The sequence below is a fragment of the Oncorhynchus tshawytscha genome, linkage group LG12, assembly GCF_018296145.1.
Source record: "Oncorhynchus tshawytscha isolate Ot180627B linkage group LG12, Otsh_v2.0, whole genome shotgun sequence".
NCBI classification, from domain to species: Eukaryota; Metazoa; Chordata; class Actinopteri; order Salmoniformes; family Salmonidae; genus Oncorhynchus; species Oncorhynchus tshawytscha.
The window spans coordinates 8,482,731-8,501,279 of NC_056440.1; the positions used below are offsets into that span (position 1 = coordinate 8,482,731).

General features: G+C 43.4%; 2 protein-coding genes across 3 annotated transcripts in view; both read right to left on the bottom strand.

Moving 5' to 3' along the window:
* The window catches only part of LOC112262526 (palmitoyltransferase ZDHHC19-like), a 6,937-nt gene extending 5,062 nt beyond the window's left edge, over positions 1 to 1,875 (bottom strand). For both annotated transcript variants that reach the window (XM_042331279.1, XM_042331278.1), the window contains exons 1-2: positions 699 to 1,875; positions 447 to 568 (exon numbers count right to left, since the gene is read on the bottom strand). In XM_042331279.1, the coding sequence (XP_042187213.1) occupies positions 447 to 568; positions 699 to 823 (247 nt within the window). In that variant the 5' untranslated portion in view covers positions 824 to 1,875. The remainder of the gene's footprint in view (positions 1 to 446; positions 569 to 698) is intronic.
* Positions 1,876 to 1,978: 103 nt separating this feature from the next.
* naaladl1 (N-acetylated alpha-linked acidic dipeptidase like 1) lies at positions 1,979 to 18,538 on the bottom strand. The gene is made up of 18 exons (XM_024438136.2): positions 18,031 to 18,538; positions 17,563 to 17,735; positions 16,695 to 16,816; positions 14,411 to 14,530; positions 10,854 to 11,046; positions 10,312 to 10,405; positions 10,046 to 10,150; positions 9,868 to 9,953; positions 9,511 to 9,630; positions 6,744 to 6,829; positions 6,476 to 6,539; positions 5,835 to 5,902; positions 4,192 to 4,283; positions 3,906 to 3,999; positions 3,712 to 3,793; positions 3,317 to 3,490; positions 2,666 to 2,753; positions 1,979 to 2,239 (listed from the first exon to the last, which is right to left on the bottom strand). The coding sequence occupies exons 1-18, from the start codon at positions 18,225 to 18,227 to the stop codon at positions 2,062 to 2,064; spliced, it is 2,136 nt and encodes a 711-aa protein (XP_024293904.1). The 5' UTR covers positions 18,228 to 18,538; the 3' UTR covers positions 1,979 to 2,061.
* Positions 18,539 to 18,549: the final 11 nt, after the last annotated feature.

Here is an 18,549-nt window from a genome sequence, read left to right on the forward strand (position 1 = left end):
GTTTCCCTTGCTCTGCATCGCTGCAGCTTTTATGCAGTGACAGGTAATGATGCTGCGAGGTTGACTGTTGTTGATGTGTGCCAAGGGTCCCTGGTTCAAGCCCAGGTTGGGGAGAAGGAGAGGGACAGAAGCTGCGTTGTTATAAGGGCAAATCGAGTCTGACATTCTAAAGTGGGAATTTCAAACTTTAGAAGCCTTTTTAAAACTTGAATGCATTAAACGTTTGCATTTCAGCTGCACGGGAAAATGATCTGCAACAACAGAGTGATCAAATGAAGAGAGCAGATCTATACCACCTGTGCCATAATGATACAGACCTCTTGGTATAGGAAGTAGCCTAGTTGCTTACTTATTAATAACTCTTGAAAGGAATATCAAAGCTCCCTAATATCAAAGCTATATTTAATAATACTATTATAATGCTGTTGTTAACATGATAATATTACCTTGGTGGAGAATGCCAGGATCCATGAAACTTGACACCAGGAAAGTTATCAAGGTCCCAGTTAGTAACATCGCAGAGGCCACAGGATAGGCCACTGAAACATGAGTAGCCAACCAAGCGCACCTGGCAAGGACAGGGAATAAAGTCAACTGTCAAGTCATCCTTGCAGAAAACTACAGGTGGAATGGGTTTTGATTGAATGTGACATTTGGGGACAACCTAATATAAGGAGAAGATTAGCTTGTAAACTTACGGGAAAGTGATGTACAGCACGCTTATTACGAAACCCAAGCAGGCAGTAAAACTCGGCCCGAGGCCTCTCACAACCCAGTGCGGCCGTCTCTTCTTCTTGCGCGGCTTCTCGTTGTCCGAGTCCATATGCCTTCTAAACTTCCAATTTAGGTTCGTGTCTAGCTAACATTAAAAACACTTTTCGGAAGAAAAAGAAAAAAATATGTCTTCTTTACTCTTTAAATCTAAAAAATGCTTTATTTCCTTTGAGCTACAATGACTGTAGTTCTGTCCAGCTTTCCACTTCCTAACGACAGATGATGCTGTCATGGAAACCATGAGAGAACGCGCTCAAGCTCGTGATAGAAAATACTTGGTAGTCTATTTAAAATAACATAGACTATATAGCCGAGATTTAAAAAATAAAAGAACGCACACACTATTAAGCCATATAAGCCTATGATTGTTATTTAATTGTTTATTAAATAGTAAATATATATGTAAACAGAGCTTTTTTTACTATGTTAGGCTATTATTTGATATTATTTGATCTGCAATCTGCTCAGACATTTGGATAGACATTTGACATATCAGCTAACCACATCATTATGTTACAGTAATCTGGTGCTGACCCCAGAGATCCTATAAAATTACTAGAGGTGGAGTATACGTGATAAACCCTCAAGGTTCCAGAATGGAGTAAAAATGGCAGCCATATTTGTCAATGGTGTAATATAATTGTCAACCTAAAATATTGTTATATAATTAAAAATACAGTTTATACAGGTTTTATACACATTTTGTCAATAGATAGCCTCTAAAATAAATGTAACCAGACCATAAATGTCACATTTTTCATTTTCTTGGAAATCTGTGAGTGCTATTATATGATACAATATCAGTACTTGTTGCATGTACAACTTGTCTAAGTCCTATCATGATGTCAGCTAGTGTCTGGCTGTGGATTGGCTACGTTGTTTGAATGGAATGTTGGAAACATTGGCAGTTAATTTGAACAATTACTGGAATCATTCCTCTAAAACTGTCTGGCTAGCTAGCTAATAAACATACAGGGAAGATAAATTCTTCAAGTTCATTATTTTACACAAAATCTTATCACAGCAAAGCCCAGCCTCACATTCAATTCCCGCATTTATGTACAAAATGTATTTGCAGCCTGCTAAACCATGGTTGACCAAATCCCTGACCAAAATGGCTGACCTTACCATCATAAGAAAGATATTTTTCCTTCTATCTAAAGCCAATTCAACTGCACATAGGATGACATTCCATGAGACAGTCTCTTCACAGAAATATAATTAAAACTTTATTACTATATATGTAAACTGAATATCATAACATATATCAGTATCTCTATGTTCTCGCTAAATGGCGTCTCCCAGTGTGTGAGCGGCTCCCTGTATGGCCTGGATCAGGATGGACAGCTGACGGTGTGCTTCTTTCCAGTCGCTGTCCAGTCCAGTCGACGCAGCTCTGGTATACGCATCAGCCAGTCCTGGGAAGGTAGCCTGTCCAGCCTTACTGGAGGCCCAGATCACATGTCTGGAAGAGCGAGAGAGAGACGGATAGAAAGAAAGTATGGTGAGTCATGTTAGACGGTCAGAGGAGGGAAGAGAGGGGGAGTGGCCTAAGCATACAATGAAGCATGTAATGAAAGGTGCACAAAACATCAAATATGCTAGATGGTAAACAGTGGATGCTCATCTAGGGGATAGGACATAGTTTCCCAACCTGTATCCATATCGATCAGGAATCCATATCGAACAAATATCCTAGATGGTAACAGGGATCCAGGAAAGCCCTATCCAGGAGCATCAGTTGGTCATTGATCCTACCCTATCCAGCACCTTCAGGGGCCTTAATATGGACAAAGTACTGGTTGAGAGAGAGAGAGAGAGAGAGAGAGAGAGAGAGAGAGAGAGAGAGAGAGAGAGAGAGAGAGAGAGAGAGAAAGAAAAAACAACTCACGTCTCGTTGGCCAAGTCTGAATCTCTGATCAGCTGGTCCAGTCTGGCGGCTGCAGAACGGAAATTCCTCACAGCAGTCTGTAATGGCTCTGAAATAGGAGCAAGGACAGGATATTCTAGCATTCCACCATGTAAACACAAAAATGTAATCTAATCAACGGACAATATTTACTTTTTTAATTGAGGCCATGACAGTCTATTACAAATCAGTCTGACAGTACTTCAACCTGAAGGAAGTATGGTTTGAAGTGACTGATATGTGTCAGAAAGAAACATTGTCATTATCACCGATGATCTTTTCCCCCAATCTGATTGGCTGCCTGGTCTTGTCCACTCTGTTCTAATGAGGCTTGTGGGCACTATAGAAGGAAACAGATGACACATACACTACGTGTTCCTGAGTCTTATCGTTCAGTATGGCGTCATAGTATTTTGTCAGCTAGAGGCTACCGGGGGTTACTGACGTGGGAAACGCTGTTTAGACACAAACATAGCATCCTGTCTCCATGTATCCATCCACCCCTCTACCCTTCCATCACCTCTCTATCCCTCCATCCACCTTTTCACCCCTACCCCTTTCGCTGTCCCCCCATCCCTCTTTGTGTGTGTGTGTGTGTGTGTGTGTGTGTGTATGCTAGTGACTGTGACCCACCTATAGAGATCATATGTGCTGCCAGTCCATCAGTGTACAGCTCCATGGCCTTACTGAGGTATCCTTCCAGAGTCTCTGCATAGTCACTGCAGTTGAACGGCAACAGAAGACTATCAGCCAATCGTATCAGGACGTTCCCTGCCGTCCTGGCAACCGTCTGGTGACTGGTGAACCCTTTGGAGGAGAAGGAGAGAGAGAATGAAATATTCAGTAAAGAGAGGTGATATCAGGGTAAAGATATTGACAGGAAAGGGATAGTGAGACCAAGGAGAAAGACAATGGAGAGACATACAGTATATACATAAAGAGAGAGATATTGAACTCATAAGGCCAACAGCAGTGTGTTTGTCTTTATGTTCCCCCTGTAGCCACCTGGCCCATATCTCCCTGCTCACCTGGGTCGATGAACTTGGAGGCATAGTCGAAGGTGTCGTATGCCGTGTGGTACGCTGGGTAGATTCTGGCTCTGGTTTTGGTCTGCATGAAAACAGCATGGATCATGGGATGTGACTTAAAGGACTAACTGATCATTTGTTAAGACAGTGAAATGACTCTCATCGTGTGTGTGTGTGTGTGTGTCATGTCTTACTCTGTCGTAGGTGTAGGAGATATCCATGGAGGTGATACCTAGGAAGTGGATGAAGGCAGCGTAATCACTTCCTGCCCCAGTCAGAAAACCCACACTACAATCAAAAACAACAACAAAAAAACAAATCATCAACCAATCAAATCTCTGCTATGACTGCCAATTAACTGAAGAGCCAATTAAAATCCCTAAAATCATTTCACTGACATCTTAATAATTTCTTAAATAGTCCTCTAGGTCTCGTCACATGACTCTACTGTTTCATGAAAAGAGAAAGTAGGCTATTCACTTGGGGATGACTCCGTAGGCGGGGCTAGTGCGGTTGAAGTAGCGAATCCAGTTGTCGTAGACGGATGTCGAGTCTGATCCAGGTGTCTTCACCTGTAGAAAAGCAATCAAACATCATTATAGTGATGGTTTCTTTTTTGGGAAAAAATGAAGAAAGATAGATTGATAAATGGTCAAATGTTTTGGCACCACTGTAAGAGTCAAATATGTAATCATCCATTGTTGGTTTGACAAACAATGAAAGGAGTAGAAATACCCACACACTGTTGTATGCTCATAACCACACACTGTTGTACGCTCATACCCACACTCTGTTGTACGCTCATACCCACACACTGTTGTATGCTCATACCCACACACTGTTGTATGCTCATAACCACACACTGTTGTACACTCATACCCACACTCTGTTGTACACTCATACCCACACACTGTTGTATGCTCATACCCACACACTGTTGTACGCTCATACCCACACACTGTTGTATGCTCATAACCACACACTGTTGTACGCTACGCTCATACCCACACTCTGTTGTACGCTCATACCCACACACTGTTGTATGCTCATACCCACACACTGTTGTAAGCTCATACCCACACACTGTTGTATGCTCATACCCACACTGTTGTAAGCTCATAACCACACACTGTTGTACGCTCATACCCACACACTGTTGTACGCTCAAACCCACACACTGTTGTAAGCTCATACCCACACACTGTTGTATGCTCATAACCACACACTGTTGTATGCTCATAACCACACACTGTTGTATGCTCATAACCACACACTGTTGTACGCTCATACCCACACACTGTTGTACGCTCATACCCACACACTGTTGTACTCATACCCACACACTGTTGTAAGCTCATACCCACACACTGTTGTAAGCTCATACCCACACACTGTTGTAAGCTCATACCCACACACTGTTGTAAGCTCATAACCACACACTGTTGTACGCTCATACCCACACACTGTTGTACGCTCATACCCACACACTGTTGTACGCTCATACCCACACACTGTTGTATGCTCATACCCACACACTGTTGTACACTCATACCCACACACTGTTGTACACTCATACCCACACACTGTTGTACGCTCATACCCACACACTGTTGTACACTCATAACCACACACTGTTGTACACTCATACCCACACACTGTTGTACGCTCATACCCACACACTGTTGTACGCTCATACCCACACACTGTTGTACGCTCATACCCACACACTGTTGTATGCTCATACCCACACACTGTTGTACGCTCATACCCACACACTGTTGTATGCTCATACCCACACACTGTTGTACGCTCATACCCACACACTGTTGTATGCTCATACCCACACACTGTTGTACGCTCATACCCACACACTGTTGTACGCTCATACCCACACACTGTTGTACGCTCATACCCACACACTGTTGTACGCTCATACCCACACTCTGTTGTACGCTCATACCCACACACTGTTGTAAGCTCATACCCACACACTGTTGTACACTCATCCTTTTTTTGTTTTGCAACATTTTTCTATGAAGTTTATTTGAGCATACAACAATGGGAGGTTTTTTTTAACCATTTTTTACTGCAGACGGCATTGAGAGGAGAATTAGAGGCCTCACCTGTTTGGAGGCCTTGAGGATAACACTCTGAGCAGAGGGGGACGACGATGCCCTTAGAGTAGCGTTAGCTGGAGCAGGGGGATGACAAGGGATACTGGAGGTCAGGTTCAAACACAATGCTTCCACTACACACAGAGAATGTTTCCTAGACACAGGTTCTCCATTTAAAAGTGCTTTTTAAAGTCCGGGACTTGGCTTGTGTCCAAGAAACCAGTACTTATTTAACTGATAACTATGTGTACTGTCAACAGTTGCCCTGGGCCTGTATCCACAAAGCATCTCAGAATAGGATCAGCTTTACCTTTTACATCATAATGAATAATATTGCAGATCTTAGATCAGCACTCCTCCCCTGAGATGCTTGTGTGGATACGGTCCTTGATTGTTGGAGTAAAAACACCATCAGTTTAACACGCTACCTCTGTCATAACTGGGGCGGCAGAAAGCCTAGTGATTAGAGCGCTAGACTAGTAAGCGAAAGGTTGCAAGACTGAATCCCCGAGCCGACGAGGTAAAAATGTGTTGTTCTTCCCCCTGAACAAGACAGTTAACCCACTGTTCATAGGCTGTCATTATAAATAAGAATTTGTTCTTAACTGACTTGCCTAGTTAAATAATGGTATAAAATAAATCACTCTTACCGAATACAGCTATGTCCACGTTGATATAGGCGACAGAACGTTCACTCAGCTTGCTGTAATACTCCTGGGGAGGAGAACATCGCGTTAACTTATCTCTATCAGAAACACCATAATGTGGATCTCTTCCTTCTAGGGAATCCTTTCCTTGACCCTGTGTTGCCGCTTGCCTTTAGAGGGTGAAGGTTGGGTTACTGTGAAACACCTTGTGACAACAGATGATGTAAACAGGGATTTTATAAATATCATTTGATTGATTTCGATTGTTCACCTCAGTGTACTCTGTGGATCCAATCAGACCAAACTCCTCGGCTCCCCAGCTCCCAAAGATGATGGACCTCCGTGGCCTCCATTTCCCTGACAGACAGGCGGTAATGTTGTTCACTGTTTACTGCTCCCAACAACAATGACTGGGTATCATTTTGTTATCCTACAGTAGTTCTTCTTTTTGGTTCAGCTCCTTTATCTAACTGAGCCAAGTTAACTAAAACCACCTCACCTCCCTATCCCAGGTCTAACTCCCTAACCCAGGTCTAAATCCCTATCCCAGGTCTAACTCCCTATCCCAGGTCTAACTCCATATCCCAGGTCTAACTCCATATCCCAGGTCTAACTCCCTAACCCAGGTCTAACTCCCTAACCCAGGTCTAACCCAGGTCTAACTCCCAACCCAGGTCTAACTCCCTAACCCAGGTCTAACTCCCTAACCCAGGTCTAACCCCTAACCCAGGTCTAACTCCTCTAACCCAGGTCTAACCCAGGTCTAATTCCATAACCCAGGTCTAACCCCCTAACCCAGGTCTAACTCCCTAACCCAGGTCTAACACCCCAACCCAGGACTAAATCCCTAACCCAGGTCTAAACCCCTAACCCAGGTCTAACTCCCTAACCCAGGTCTAACTCCCTAACCCAGGTCTAACTCCCTAACCCAGGTCTAACCCAGGTCTAACTCCTTATCCCAGGTCTAACGCCCAAACCCAGGTCTAACTCCCAAACCCAGGTCTAACTCCCTAACCCAGGTCTAACTCCTTAACCCAGGTCTAACCCAGGTCTAACTCCCTAACCCAGGTCTAAACCCCTAACCCAGGTCTAACTCCCTAACCCAGGCCTAAATCCCTAACCCAGGTCTAACCCCCTAACCCAGGTCTAACCCCCTAACCCAGGTCTAACTCCCTAACCTAGGTCTAACCCAGGTCTAACTCCATAACCCAGGTCTAACCCCTAACCCAGGTCTAACCCCTAACCCAGGTCTAACCCAGGTCTAACCCCTAACCCAGGTCTAACCCCTAACCCAGGTCTAACCCAGGTCTAACTCCCTAACCCAGGTCTAACCCAGGTCTAACCCCCTAACCCAGGTCTAACTCCCTAACCCAGATCTAACCCAGGTCTAACTCCATAACCCAGGTCTAATCCCCTAACCCAGGTCTAACCCCTAACCCAGGTCTAACTCCCTAACCCAGGTCTAACCCAGGTCTAACTCCATAACCCAGGTCTAATCCCCTAACCCAGGTCTAACCCCTAACCCAGGTCTAACTCCCTAACCTAGGTCTAACCCAGGTCTAACTCCATAACCCAGGTCTAATCCCCTAACTCAGGTCTAACTCCCTAACCTAGGTCTAACCCAGGTCTAACTCCCTAACCCAGGTCTAACCCCTAACTCCATAACCCAGGTCTAACCCCCTAACCCAGGTCTAACTCCCTAACCCAGGTCTAACCCAGGTCTAACTCCATAACCCAGGTCTAACCCCTAACTCAGGTCTAACCCCTAACCCAGGTCTAACTCCCTAACCTAGGTCTAACCCAGGTCTAACTCCATAACCCAGGTCTAATCCCCCTAACCCAGGTCTAACCCCCTAACCCAGGTCTAACTCCCTAACCTAGGTCTAACCCAGGTCTAACTCCATAACCCAGGTCTAACCCCCTAACCCAGGTCTAACCCCTAACCCAGGTCTAACCCCTAACCCAGGTCTAACCCCTAACCCAGGTCTAACTCCCTAACCCAGGTCTAACCCAGGTCTAACTCCATAACCCAGGTCTAACCCCTAACTCAGGTCTAACCCCTAACCCAGGTCTAACTCCCTAACCTAGGTCTAACCCAGGTCTAACTCCATAACCCAGGTCTAATCCCCTAACCCAGGTCTAACCCCCTAACCCAGGTCTAACTCCCTAACCTAGGTCTAACCCAGGTCTAACTCCATAACCCAGGTCTAACCCCTAACCCAGGTCTAACCCCTAACCCAGGTCTAACCCCCTAACCCAGGTCTAACCCCCTAACCCAGGTCTAACTCCCTAACCCAGGTCTAACTCCCTAACCCAGGTCTAACTCCCTAACCCAGGTCTAACTCCCTAACCCAGGTCTAACTCCAACCCAGGTCTAACTCCCTAACCCAGGTCTAACTCCCTAACCCAGGTCTAACTCCCTAACCCAGGTCTAACTCCCTAAAACCCAGGTCTAAACCCCCTAACCCAGGTCTAACTCCCTAACCCAGGTCTAACTCCCTAACCCAGGTCTAACCCAGGTCTAACCCAGGTCTAACTCCCTAACCCAGGTCTAACTCCCTAACCCAGGTCTAACTCCTTAACCCAGGTCTAACTCCCTAAACCAGGTCTAAACCCCTAACCCAGGTCTAACTCCCTAACCCAGGCCTAAATCCCTAACCCAGGACTAAATCCCTAACCCAGGTCTAACCCCCTAACCCAGGTCTAACCCCCTAACCCAGGTCTAACTCCCTAACCTAGGTCTAACCCAGGTCTAACTCCATAACCCAGGTCTAACCCCCTAACTCAGGTCTAACCCCCTAACCCAGGTCTAACTCCCTAACCCAGGTCTAACCCAGGTCTAACTCCATAACCCAGGTCTAATCCCCTAACCCAGGTCTAACCCCCTAACCCAGGTCTAACTCCCTAACCTAGGTCTAACCCAGGTCTAACTCCATAACCCAGGTCTAACCCCCTAACCCAGGTCTAACCCCCTAACCCAGGTCTAACTCCCTAACCCAGGTCTAATCCCCTAACCCAGGTCTAACTGTGATGCTCACCCTGCTTGACCATCCGTCCCAGCACCCGGGTCACCTCCAGCATCACGGAGGTTCCACTGCTGGGGTCGATGGCCCCGTGGACCCAGCTGTCTCTGTGGTTACCGTAGATCACATACCTGTCTATGGGACAAAGACTTGAATTAGATTAGAGAGAAACTCTGGTTTGACGCTGGTCTGCTTTAAAATGTGTGTGTATGATTCTTCACCGTCTGTGTTTTTGTATATGAACTGTTTTGCCTGTATGATGCACAAATGCATATGTCGTCATAATGCTTGACTCAATTGGCTTGACTCTTGAGGTAACTTCTTCCCCATGGCCTAAGTGTGGTTTGGTAGCTAGAGCTGAATCCTTCTCACCTGGCTCAACACTGCCGCGAATCACCCCCATCACATTGGCAGAATTCTTCAGCTCCTCACGGTTATAGATGTCCAGTTTTACATCGCTGGAACAGAGACACACATGTTTGTTTTTTTTAGCAAACATTCAGCTAAACTTGATATTGTCGTACTTTTATAGAGATTTACCGAATCCCACCTGTTGTTGAAGTTGGATGTTGGTTTGAATCCTGGTCCACCAAAATTATACGTGCAGTTGAATGCTCCCTGCCATTCGGATGGGGCGGGCTCTCCTCCCAGCTCACTGCAGAGATGACCAAACAAATACGGCAAACAGGATTCAGAACCAATCACATTGGGCGGACCCTTCTTGGACACCAAATACTCCGCTCCCCGTTGGTCAACCAATCGGCTCTCCACAAAAGTTAATGACGTCACAATGGACCAATGGTAAACCCCACTCACCAGATCAAGGCGTAGGCATCCTCAAACCCGATTGGTTGAGTCGGGATTGGCGGGATCCCGGTGATATTCTTTTCTGGTATTCTGTATGTGTCATCTACAGATGGAAATGTCAGAAGTGGGAACTGTGAAAGTCTGTGGAAAGTCTGTGGAAAGTCTGAGTGACTAAGATGATCAATGTACTTATGACAGCGATCACATACACGTGAATACGGTCAAAGATGGCCGATTTTTGTAGCCTCTACAACAGTCAAATTGTAACCTGTTTTAGTTCAATCTAGACAAGTTTGCAACTATATAGTTAAGTGTTTATTACGGTTTGATTCCAACTGTCACTATAATGTCAAAGGCCAAAAGGTAATTTAACAGGAAGTTTAGCTGATAGAGTATCTCTTGAAATAGACTGAAATGTGTGGTAACTGATTTAGAATGCTGTTACTTAGTCAAGATCATTTTGAGATGATATCTCATTTTGAGGGTCATAGGTCCTACCTTCTTATAGCAAGTCAATTATTTACCACCACATCATAATGCATCGTGGGTACCTTTAGCGGCCAGGTAGGGTGTCAGCATGTCTCCATAGTGGGTGTTGAAGGAGCCCCTCTCCACCCCTGAGGGGGGCATGTACCAGGAAAAGGGGTACGTCTCGTTGTTGTCGGACATCTTGCCATCGTTGATGTCCCACGGGTCGGTGTAGACCAGCACCCCGATCACACCGTACGGAGCTGCATTGATGGCCTGGAGAAGAAGCACGACATGACAGTCAAAGTGGTCATGTTAGTCATGGGCTGTATCTGAAATGGTACCCTTTTCCCAATATAGTGCACTCGTTTTAGTGCACTACCACCCAGCAAACCAGGAACATTCCCAGAACATTAACTAAAATTCCTATTATGTTCTAGTTAGAGTATTATCTAACCTTAGGATGATAACAGCCCCAAAACATTCATAGAATGTTTTTTCTTAAAAAATCTATGTATTCATCAAAAATGTTTTAGATTAAATATCCTTGGAACATTTCACTCAAATGTTGTGCACAACACCTGTAACAACCACTACAGAACATGTTTGTATAAAACATTTGCCTGATGTTGCAGTAATGTTCCTATAACACATTTAATCTGTTCATTAAAAGGTTCCCAGAATGCTTCATTAGGTTGTGGGAACGGTGGGAACATCACAAAATATATGTTCCCCCCCAAAAAAATAACTGTTGAGTTGTGCGGATGATTCTACAATGTTTATTTTGGGGTGCAAAAAACACTCACCTGATATTCGTTCCCAGAACACATTTAGTCTGTTTAGTTTTAATGGTTAATAAAAACATCCACCTGATGTTCGTTCCCAGAACACATTTAGTCTGTTTTGTTTTATGGTTAATAAAAACGTCCACCTGATGTTCGTTCCCAGAACACATTTAGTCTGTTTAGTTTTAATGGTTAATACAAACCTTCCATAATCATCACCACGACTGGACAGTTTTGTGTTTTAAGGACATTTGCCACAACCAGATACATTTTCTGGGAACCTTCACAGATCCAGTTTTATTTTGGTGAGCGTTTTGGACGCATGCCTAGTTCCAATACTTTGAAAATTCTTCCTCCTTTTACACTCGTATGTACCGTACCTTCAGAAAGGATTCACATCCCTTGACTTTTTCCACATGTTGTTGTGTTACAAAGTGAGATTAAAATGGTTTAAATTGTCTTCTTTTTTTTTGTCAACGATATAAACAAAATACTCTGTAATGTCAAAGTGGAAGAAAAATTCTAACATTTGTAAAAAAATAATAATAATAATAAAATGAAAATAAAACACTTATAATATAATATCTTGATTAACAAATTATTCAAAACCCTTAGTCAATACATGTTAGAATCACCTTTGGCAGCGATTACAGCTGTGAGTGTTTCTGGGTAAGTCTCTAAAAGTGTTCCACACCTGGATTGTACAATATTTGTACATTTATTATTTTCAAAATTCTTCAAGCTCTGTCAAGTTGGTTGTTGATCATTGCTAGACAGCCATTTTCAATTCTTGCCATAGGTTTTCAAGACGATTTAAGTCAAAACTGTAGCTAGGCTACTTAGGAACATTCAATGTCATCTTGGTAAGCAACTCCAGTGTATATATGGCCTTGTGTTTCGGGTTATTGTCCTGCTGAAAGGTGAATTTGTCTTCCAGTGTCTGTTGGAAAGCAGGCTGACCCATGTTTTCCTCTAGATTTTGCCTGTGCTTAGCTCTACTTGACCATTTTTATCCTAAAAATCTCTCTAGTCCTTGCCGATGACAAGCATACCCATAACAGCCACCACCATGCTTGAAAATATGAAGAGTGGTACTCAGTGATATATTTCTTTGGCACATTTTTTGTAGTTTTACTTTAGGGCCTTATTGCAAATAGGATGCATGTTTTGGAATATTTGTATTCTATACAAGCTCACTTATTTTCACTGTGTCAATTCGGTTTGTATTCTGTAGTAACTACAATGTTGTTGATCCATCCTCAGTTGTCTCCTTTCACAGCCATTAAACTCTGTAATTGTTTTAAAGTCACCATTGGCCTCATGGTGAAATCCCTGAGCAGGTTCCTTCCTCTCCGGCAACTGAGTTAGGAAGGACGCCTGTATCTTTGTTGTGACTGGGGTTATTGATACACCATTCAAAGTGTAGTTAATAACTTCACCATGCTCAAAGGATGGTGCTTTTTACCAATAGGTGCCCTTCTTTGCGAGGCATTGGAAAAACCTCCCTAGACTTTGTGGTTGAATCTGTGTTTGAAATTCACTGCTCGAATTAGGGACCTTACAGATAATTGTATGTTTGGGAAACAGAATAATGTTAAACACACTGAGTGAATCCATGTAACTTATTCTGTGACTTATTAAGCACATTTTTACTCCTGAACTTATTTAGGCTTGTCATAACGAAGAGGTTGATGTCACGTTCTGACCTTTACTTCCTTTGTTTTGTCTTTGTTTATATGGTCAGGGCGTGAGTTGGTGTGGGCAGTCTATGTTTGTTTTTCTGTTTGGTGTCTGTGTTCGGCCTAGTATGGTTCTCAATCAGAGGCAGGTGTCGTTAGTTGTCTCTGATTGAGAATCATACTTAGGTAGCCTGGGTTTCACTTTTGGGTTGTGGGTGTTTTGTCTTCCGTGTCAGTGTTTGTCGCCACACGGGACTGTTTCGTTCATTTCATGTTTCTCCTCAGAAGAGGAGGACGAGATCCCTTACAGTTGAATACTTATTGACTCAAGACATTTCAGCTTTTCATTTTTAATTAATTTGTAACAAATAATATATATATATATATTTCCATTTTGACTTGATGGGGTATTGTGTGTAGGCCAGAGACAGAAAATCCCAATTGAATCCATTTTAAATTCAGGCTGTAACACAACCAAATGTGGAATAAGTTAAAGGCTGTGAATACTTACTGAAGGCACTGTATGTGAACCATTTCTTACAGGATTTTTTGACATTTTTTTTATGTGTCAAATTACAGTAGGCTACAAGTGATGTAAAGTACCATAGTTACAATAGGAGTCTGAATATTTACCCTCGGAGTCTGAATATTTACCCTCGGAGTCTGAATATTTACCCTCGGAGTCTGAATATTTACCCTCGGAGTCTAAATATTTACCCTCGGAGTCTGAATATTTACCCTCGGAGTCTGAATATTTACCCTCGGGGTCTGAATATTTACCCTCGGGGTCTGAATATTTACCCTCGGGGTCTGAATATTTACCCTCGGGGTCTGAATATTTACCCTCGGAGTCTGAATATTTACCCTCAGAGTCTGAATATTTACCCTCGGGGTCTGAATATTTACCCTAGGAGTCTGAATATTTACCCTATGAGTCTGAATATTTACCCTATGAGTCTGAATATTTACCCTCGGAGTCTGAATATTTATCCTCGGAGCCTGAATATTTACCCTCGGAGTCTGAATATTTACCCTCGGAGTCTGAATATTTACCCTCGGAGTCTGAATATTTACCCTCGGAGTCTGAATATTTGCATGGAATTCTGACCAACCAAATGTCATCCCAAAAACAAAAAAATCATGTAATGGCATTTGCAGCCAATGAATTGGACTCACTTTCCCTGCTCTCCCCTCTCCTCCATATCTGGTGATAGCGACGGTCCCTGTCAGGTTCAGGGTCTGGTTGAGCAGGAAGTAGTCACTGGGCTTCCCTTGATTGGCGTAGACCAGTCTCCCCTGACAACACACACACACACACACACACACACACACACACACACACACTCATTGAACCACAATCTACCTCAATCTAAAACTAAGACTGATATCGATTGACTGTAGGAGATATTAAACTGATATCCGAGTGATCAGTAGATTGTGGTAGATATCAGTCTGGTATCAGTAGACAATACCAGGAGATAGACACCACAAGCGTAACATATAGCCTGTTATTGCTTTATTATTTTCTATGTCATCGTTACAGTTTTATCACTTTGGATTTCACAAGTACTGTATGTGGTGAATGTTCTGTGTACAAATACTCCAAACTGGTAGGACTTGTAACGGTCAAAACCTTTCATTGTGCATTCATTTTGTTTGGAGACATCTTTCACCACACAACCATTGGTCCAAAAATAGAAGTTACTGTAAAATATAATAGAAGTTACTGTAAAATATAATAACAACTAGTTAATTCAATAGCAAAAGAATAGAATGTTAGAATGTTAGAATGTTGGACTAGTAACTGAAAGGTTGCAAGTTCAAATCCCCGAGCTGACAAGGTACAAATCTGTCATTCTGCCCCTGAACAGGCACTGTTCCTAGGCCGTCATTGAAAATAAGAATTTGTTCTTAACTGACTTGCCTAGTTAAATAAAGGTAAATAAAATGAAAAACGTTTAGCAGGCACTAGTTTCCCATCAAGCCACACTTGAGTAAATAGCACCAAAGCGATTGAAACAATGATCCATATAAACCCTGGATTGCCGATGCTATATAATGGCCGTGGAGACGCTTTGAAGCCACCGTCCACATTGGCACCTCCCAGAAGGGGACGTCCTCCAATGGAATGAATGGAATTCTACAGTATTTCAATAGAATTTTGCAAGACAAAATGACGTGTTGTTGTCGTGGGGACAGTAACAATGGTACTCTAAACAAACAAAAAAACTTTGAGGAAAATGTATCTCACATAATATAATCTTAAAAGTATGCAGTAAGATGTCTGTCATAGAATAAAAGTGTTGAACACGAACGTAGATGTTAATAAATTCATTTCTACAGCTTTGAAAATATATATATTTTTTTACAATGGAGTAGGAGCACCCGAGATGGGTGGGTGGTGACTGTCAGTCATCCAGGGTTGATACACTTCATTGGATTGAAGAAAAAAAATAAAGTATTGTATTGGTCCTGTACAGTGGCTCAGTTCATAAGAGTATGGCACTAGCAACACCGGAGTTGTGGGTTTTATTCCCACTACGGTCACATACCTAAATGTGTGGATTGTTGTCATTTTGGATCAGAACATCTGCTATGTAAATGGCATGTATTGGAGTGGTGTGAACCACTCAAACTCTGTTGTAGACAAACCAGTTTACATGTCAAATCTATAGGTTTACCAAAAGTTTAACTGATCGTCGGTTAAGAGCAGTCGGATTATGTAATAGGAAAATATATTTTAACAAACAATAAGAGAAGCATATCAAAAGTAATGTGAGCGAAAGGAAATTACTTTATATGAACATTGCAGCTCCCTACAATGTGAAACATGTATTTCTATGATGAAACATTACGTTTGGTGCAAAAAGTGACTGTATGATTTTGTGTTGTACTTAGTCAATTGAAAATGTGCTTAGAGTTTTGAAACAACTGCCTTTTTGATCATCTAGTTAAGAGTTTTGACTAAGAGATGTGGCAATTTACCACAACGCAATAAAGAAAATGGAATGTTATCTGATGAGACACATCATAAAACATCTTCCCTTTTGACCTCGGATTATCTCAAATCTTAATAAGAATTTAACAACCTCAAAGGTCGTGCCTTGACGTGCCCCAGTGGGGGGCACAGAGAGGTGACATTTATGACATGAACTAAATAAAACTGGTTAACCAATAACCTCGGGGACAAAGAGAGATCATGAAAGTCACCTTTTCTTTCCATCTGTCCTGTCCGTCCACATATTGTCTATACACAGACACGGTATCATTCTAAATAACTAGCCTATGGTGAGTTGTTTGACCCAGAACAGGTCATTTAATTGATAAACTGTGGAGAAGATAACATAAAGAACATGACCGTCCTTGGATCTGCTTAAGAAATTGACATTTTGGGTGTCTGCTGCATAGGCCCAGGATCCTCCTGGTCTGCCTGTCTGTGTGTTGGTGTGTAAAGACCTACCTTTGGGTGTCCGGCAGGGGCGTAGGCTGCATAGGGCTGTACCACCTCAGGATCCTCCTGGTCTGAACTATATGCCTTCTCCTTCTCTCTGGCAGTGTACAGGACAGCATCAGAAGGGCTCACTGCAACACACGAACACACACACAGTAGTAGGAAAATGTTGATTTTGATGCAGAATCATATCCATAGCAATAATAACAACCAAAGACATTTCACAAGGAGTATAAAACATACACAGAGTAACATGGAGTACTTCAGCTCCTAATGCCACACAACACCAAGCTTGGTTTACCTCCTAATGCCACACAACAGTAAGCCTAGTTTACCTCCTAATGCCACACAACACCAAGCCTGGTTGACCTCCTAATGCCACAGAACAGCAAGCCTAGTTTACCTCCTAATACCACACAACACCATGTCTAGTTTACCTCCTAATACCACGCAACACCAAGCTTGGTTTACCTCCTAATGCCACACAACACCAAGCCTGGTTGACCTCCTAATGCCACACAACACCAAGCCTGGTTGACCTCCTAATGCCACACAACACCATGCCTAGTTTACCTCCTAATACAACACAACACCATGCCTAGTTTACCTCCTAATACAACACAACACCATGCCTAGTTTACCTCCTAATGCCACACAACACCAAGCTTGGTTTACCTCCTAATGCCACACAACACCAAGCCTAGTTTATCTCCTAATGCCACACAGCACCAAGCAGAAGAACAACTACTACTAGTATTAGTAAGTATAACATGTGACTTTTACATGGGGGCCTCGCTGGGTCTAAAAGCAGTGCAGTATATGATATGGGCCAGGGACCAGGGTTATAGTTAGGACGCACCCTAAGCCCATGACTCACCCACAGTGACCTTGTTGGGGGTGTTGGGGTCTGGGAAGGACAGGTAGACCTTGTACTCCTCCCTCCAGGCCTGGTCCAGACCTGTGTCTGGGTCCTGCCACCTCTTTAACATGTACTGAACCGTCTGCTCGTCCCCTGGCGAGGTCGCCATGTGGGGCACTTTAGTCAGCTCCCTGGAGAGACACATGGGGACGAGGGAACGATCATGAGAGAGATGCTCTCTGAGGACGTTTGACGTGTGTGTGTGTGTGTGTGTGTGTGTGTGTGTGTGTGTGTGTGTGTGTGTGTGTGTGTGTGTGTGTGTGTGTGTGTATAATATAGCCCATATTGTTCCTGACCTGCTTCAGCAGATTAAACAAAGATGTGGAAGATTAGAGATGAAAACAGGGATATCTAAAAACACTGGTACAGTATCCAGCAGCGTGTGATCTGATTGAGCAATTGATTGATATATATCCAGCATCTGACCTGAGGTTCTCCTGTATCGCAATGTTGTCCACCTCTACGATAAACTTCTGGATGAGAGCCTCGTCTACATCCTGTGTCACGTCCATTACCCAGTCAGGGGCGGTGGAGCCCCTCTGGATGCCGAAGTGCCCCAACAGGATGCCTGCAGTCAGCACCAGAGCTGCTCCCAGACTACCCAGCAGCACCTTCTTCAGCATGGTCCTCCTGGTCCTCTTCCTGGAGATCTACTCTGGAACAGTAGAACCAGGTCTCTAACACTCTAGAACCAGGTCTCTAACACCCTAGAACAAGGTCTCTAACACTCTAGAACCAGGTCTCTAACACCCTAGAACCAGGTCTCTAACACTCTAGAACCAAGTCTCTGAGTAAAGGTTGTTGACATACAGAAGTTTCACCTAAACACAGAAACACAGATGAAGTCTATTTCAGAGTTCCGGAGGGTGAAAGACAATGGTGTGTGCAAATAGGATGTTCAGCAGGATCTGTGGTTTACTGTCTGCATAATGAGCCCTTAAAGGC

Bases quoted from the DNA above. Each gene is read 5' to 3' on its own strand.
- naaladl1 (XM_024438136.2), bottom strand. From the start codon at position 18,227: ATGCTGAAGAAGGTGCTGCTGGGTAGTCTGGGAGCAGCTCTGGTGCTG. The intron at 11,047-14,410 runs GTGAGTCCAATT...CTTCTTCTCCAG, and splicing joins GAGAGGGGAGAGCAGGGAAA to GCCATCAATGCAGCTCCGTA. The intron at 3,794-3,905 runs GTAAGACATGAC...GTTTTCATGCAG, and splicing joins TCTCCTACACCTACGACAGA to ACCAAAACCAGAGCCAGAAT.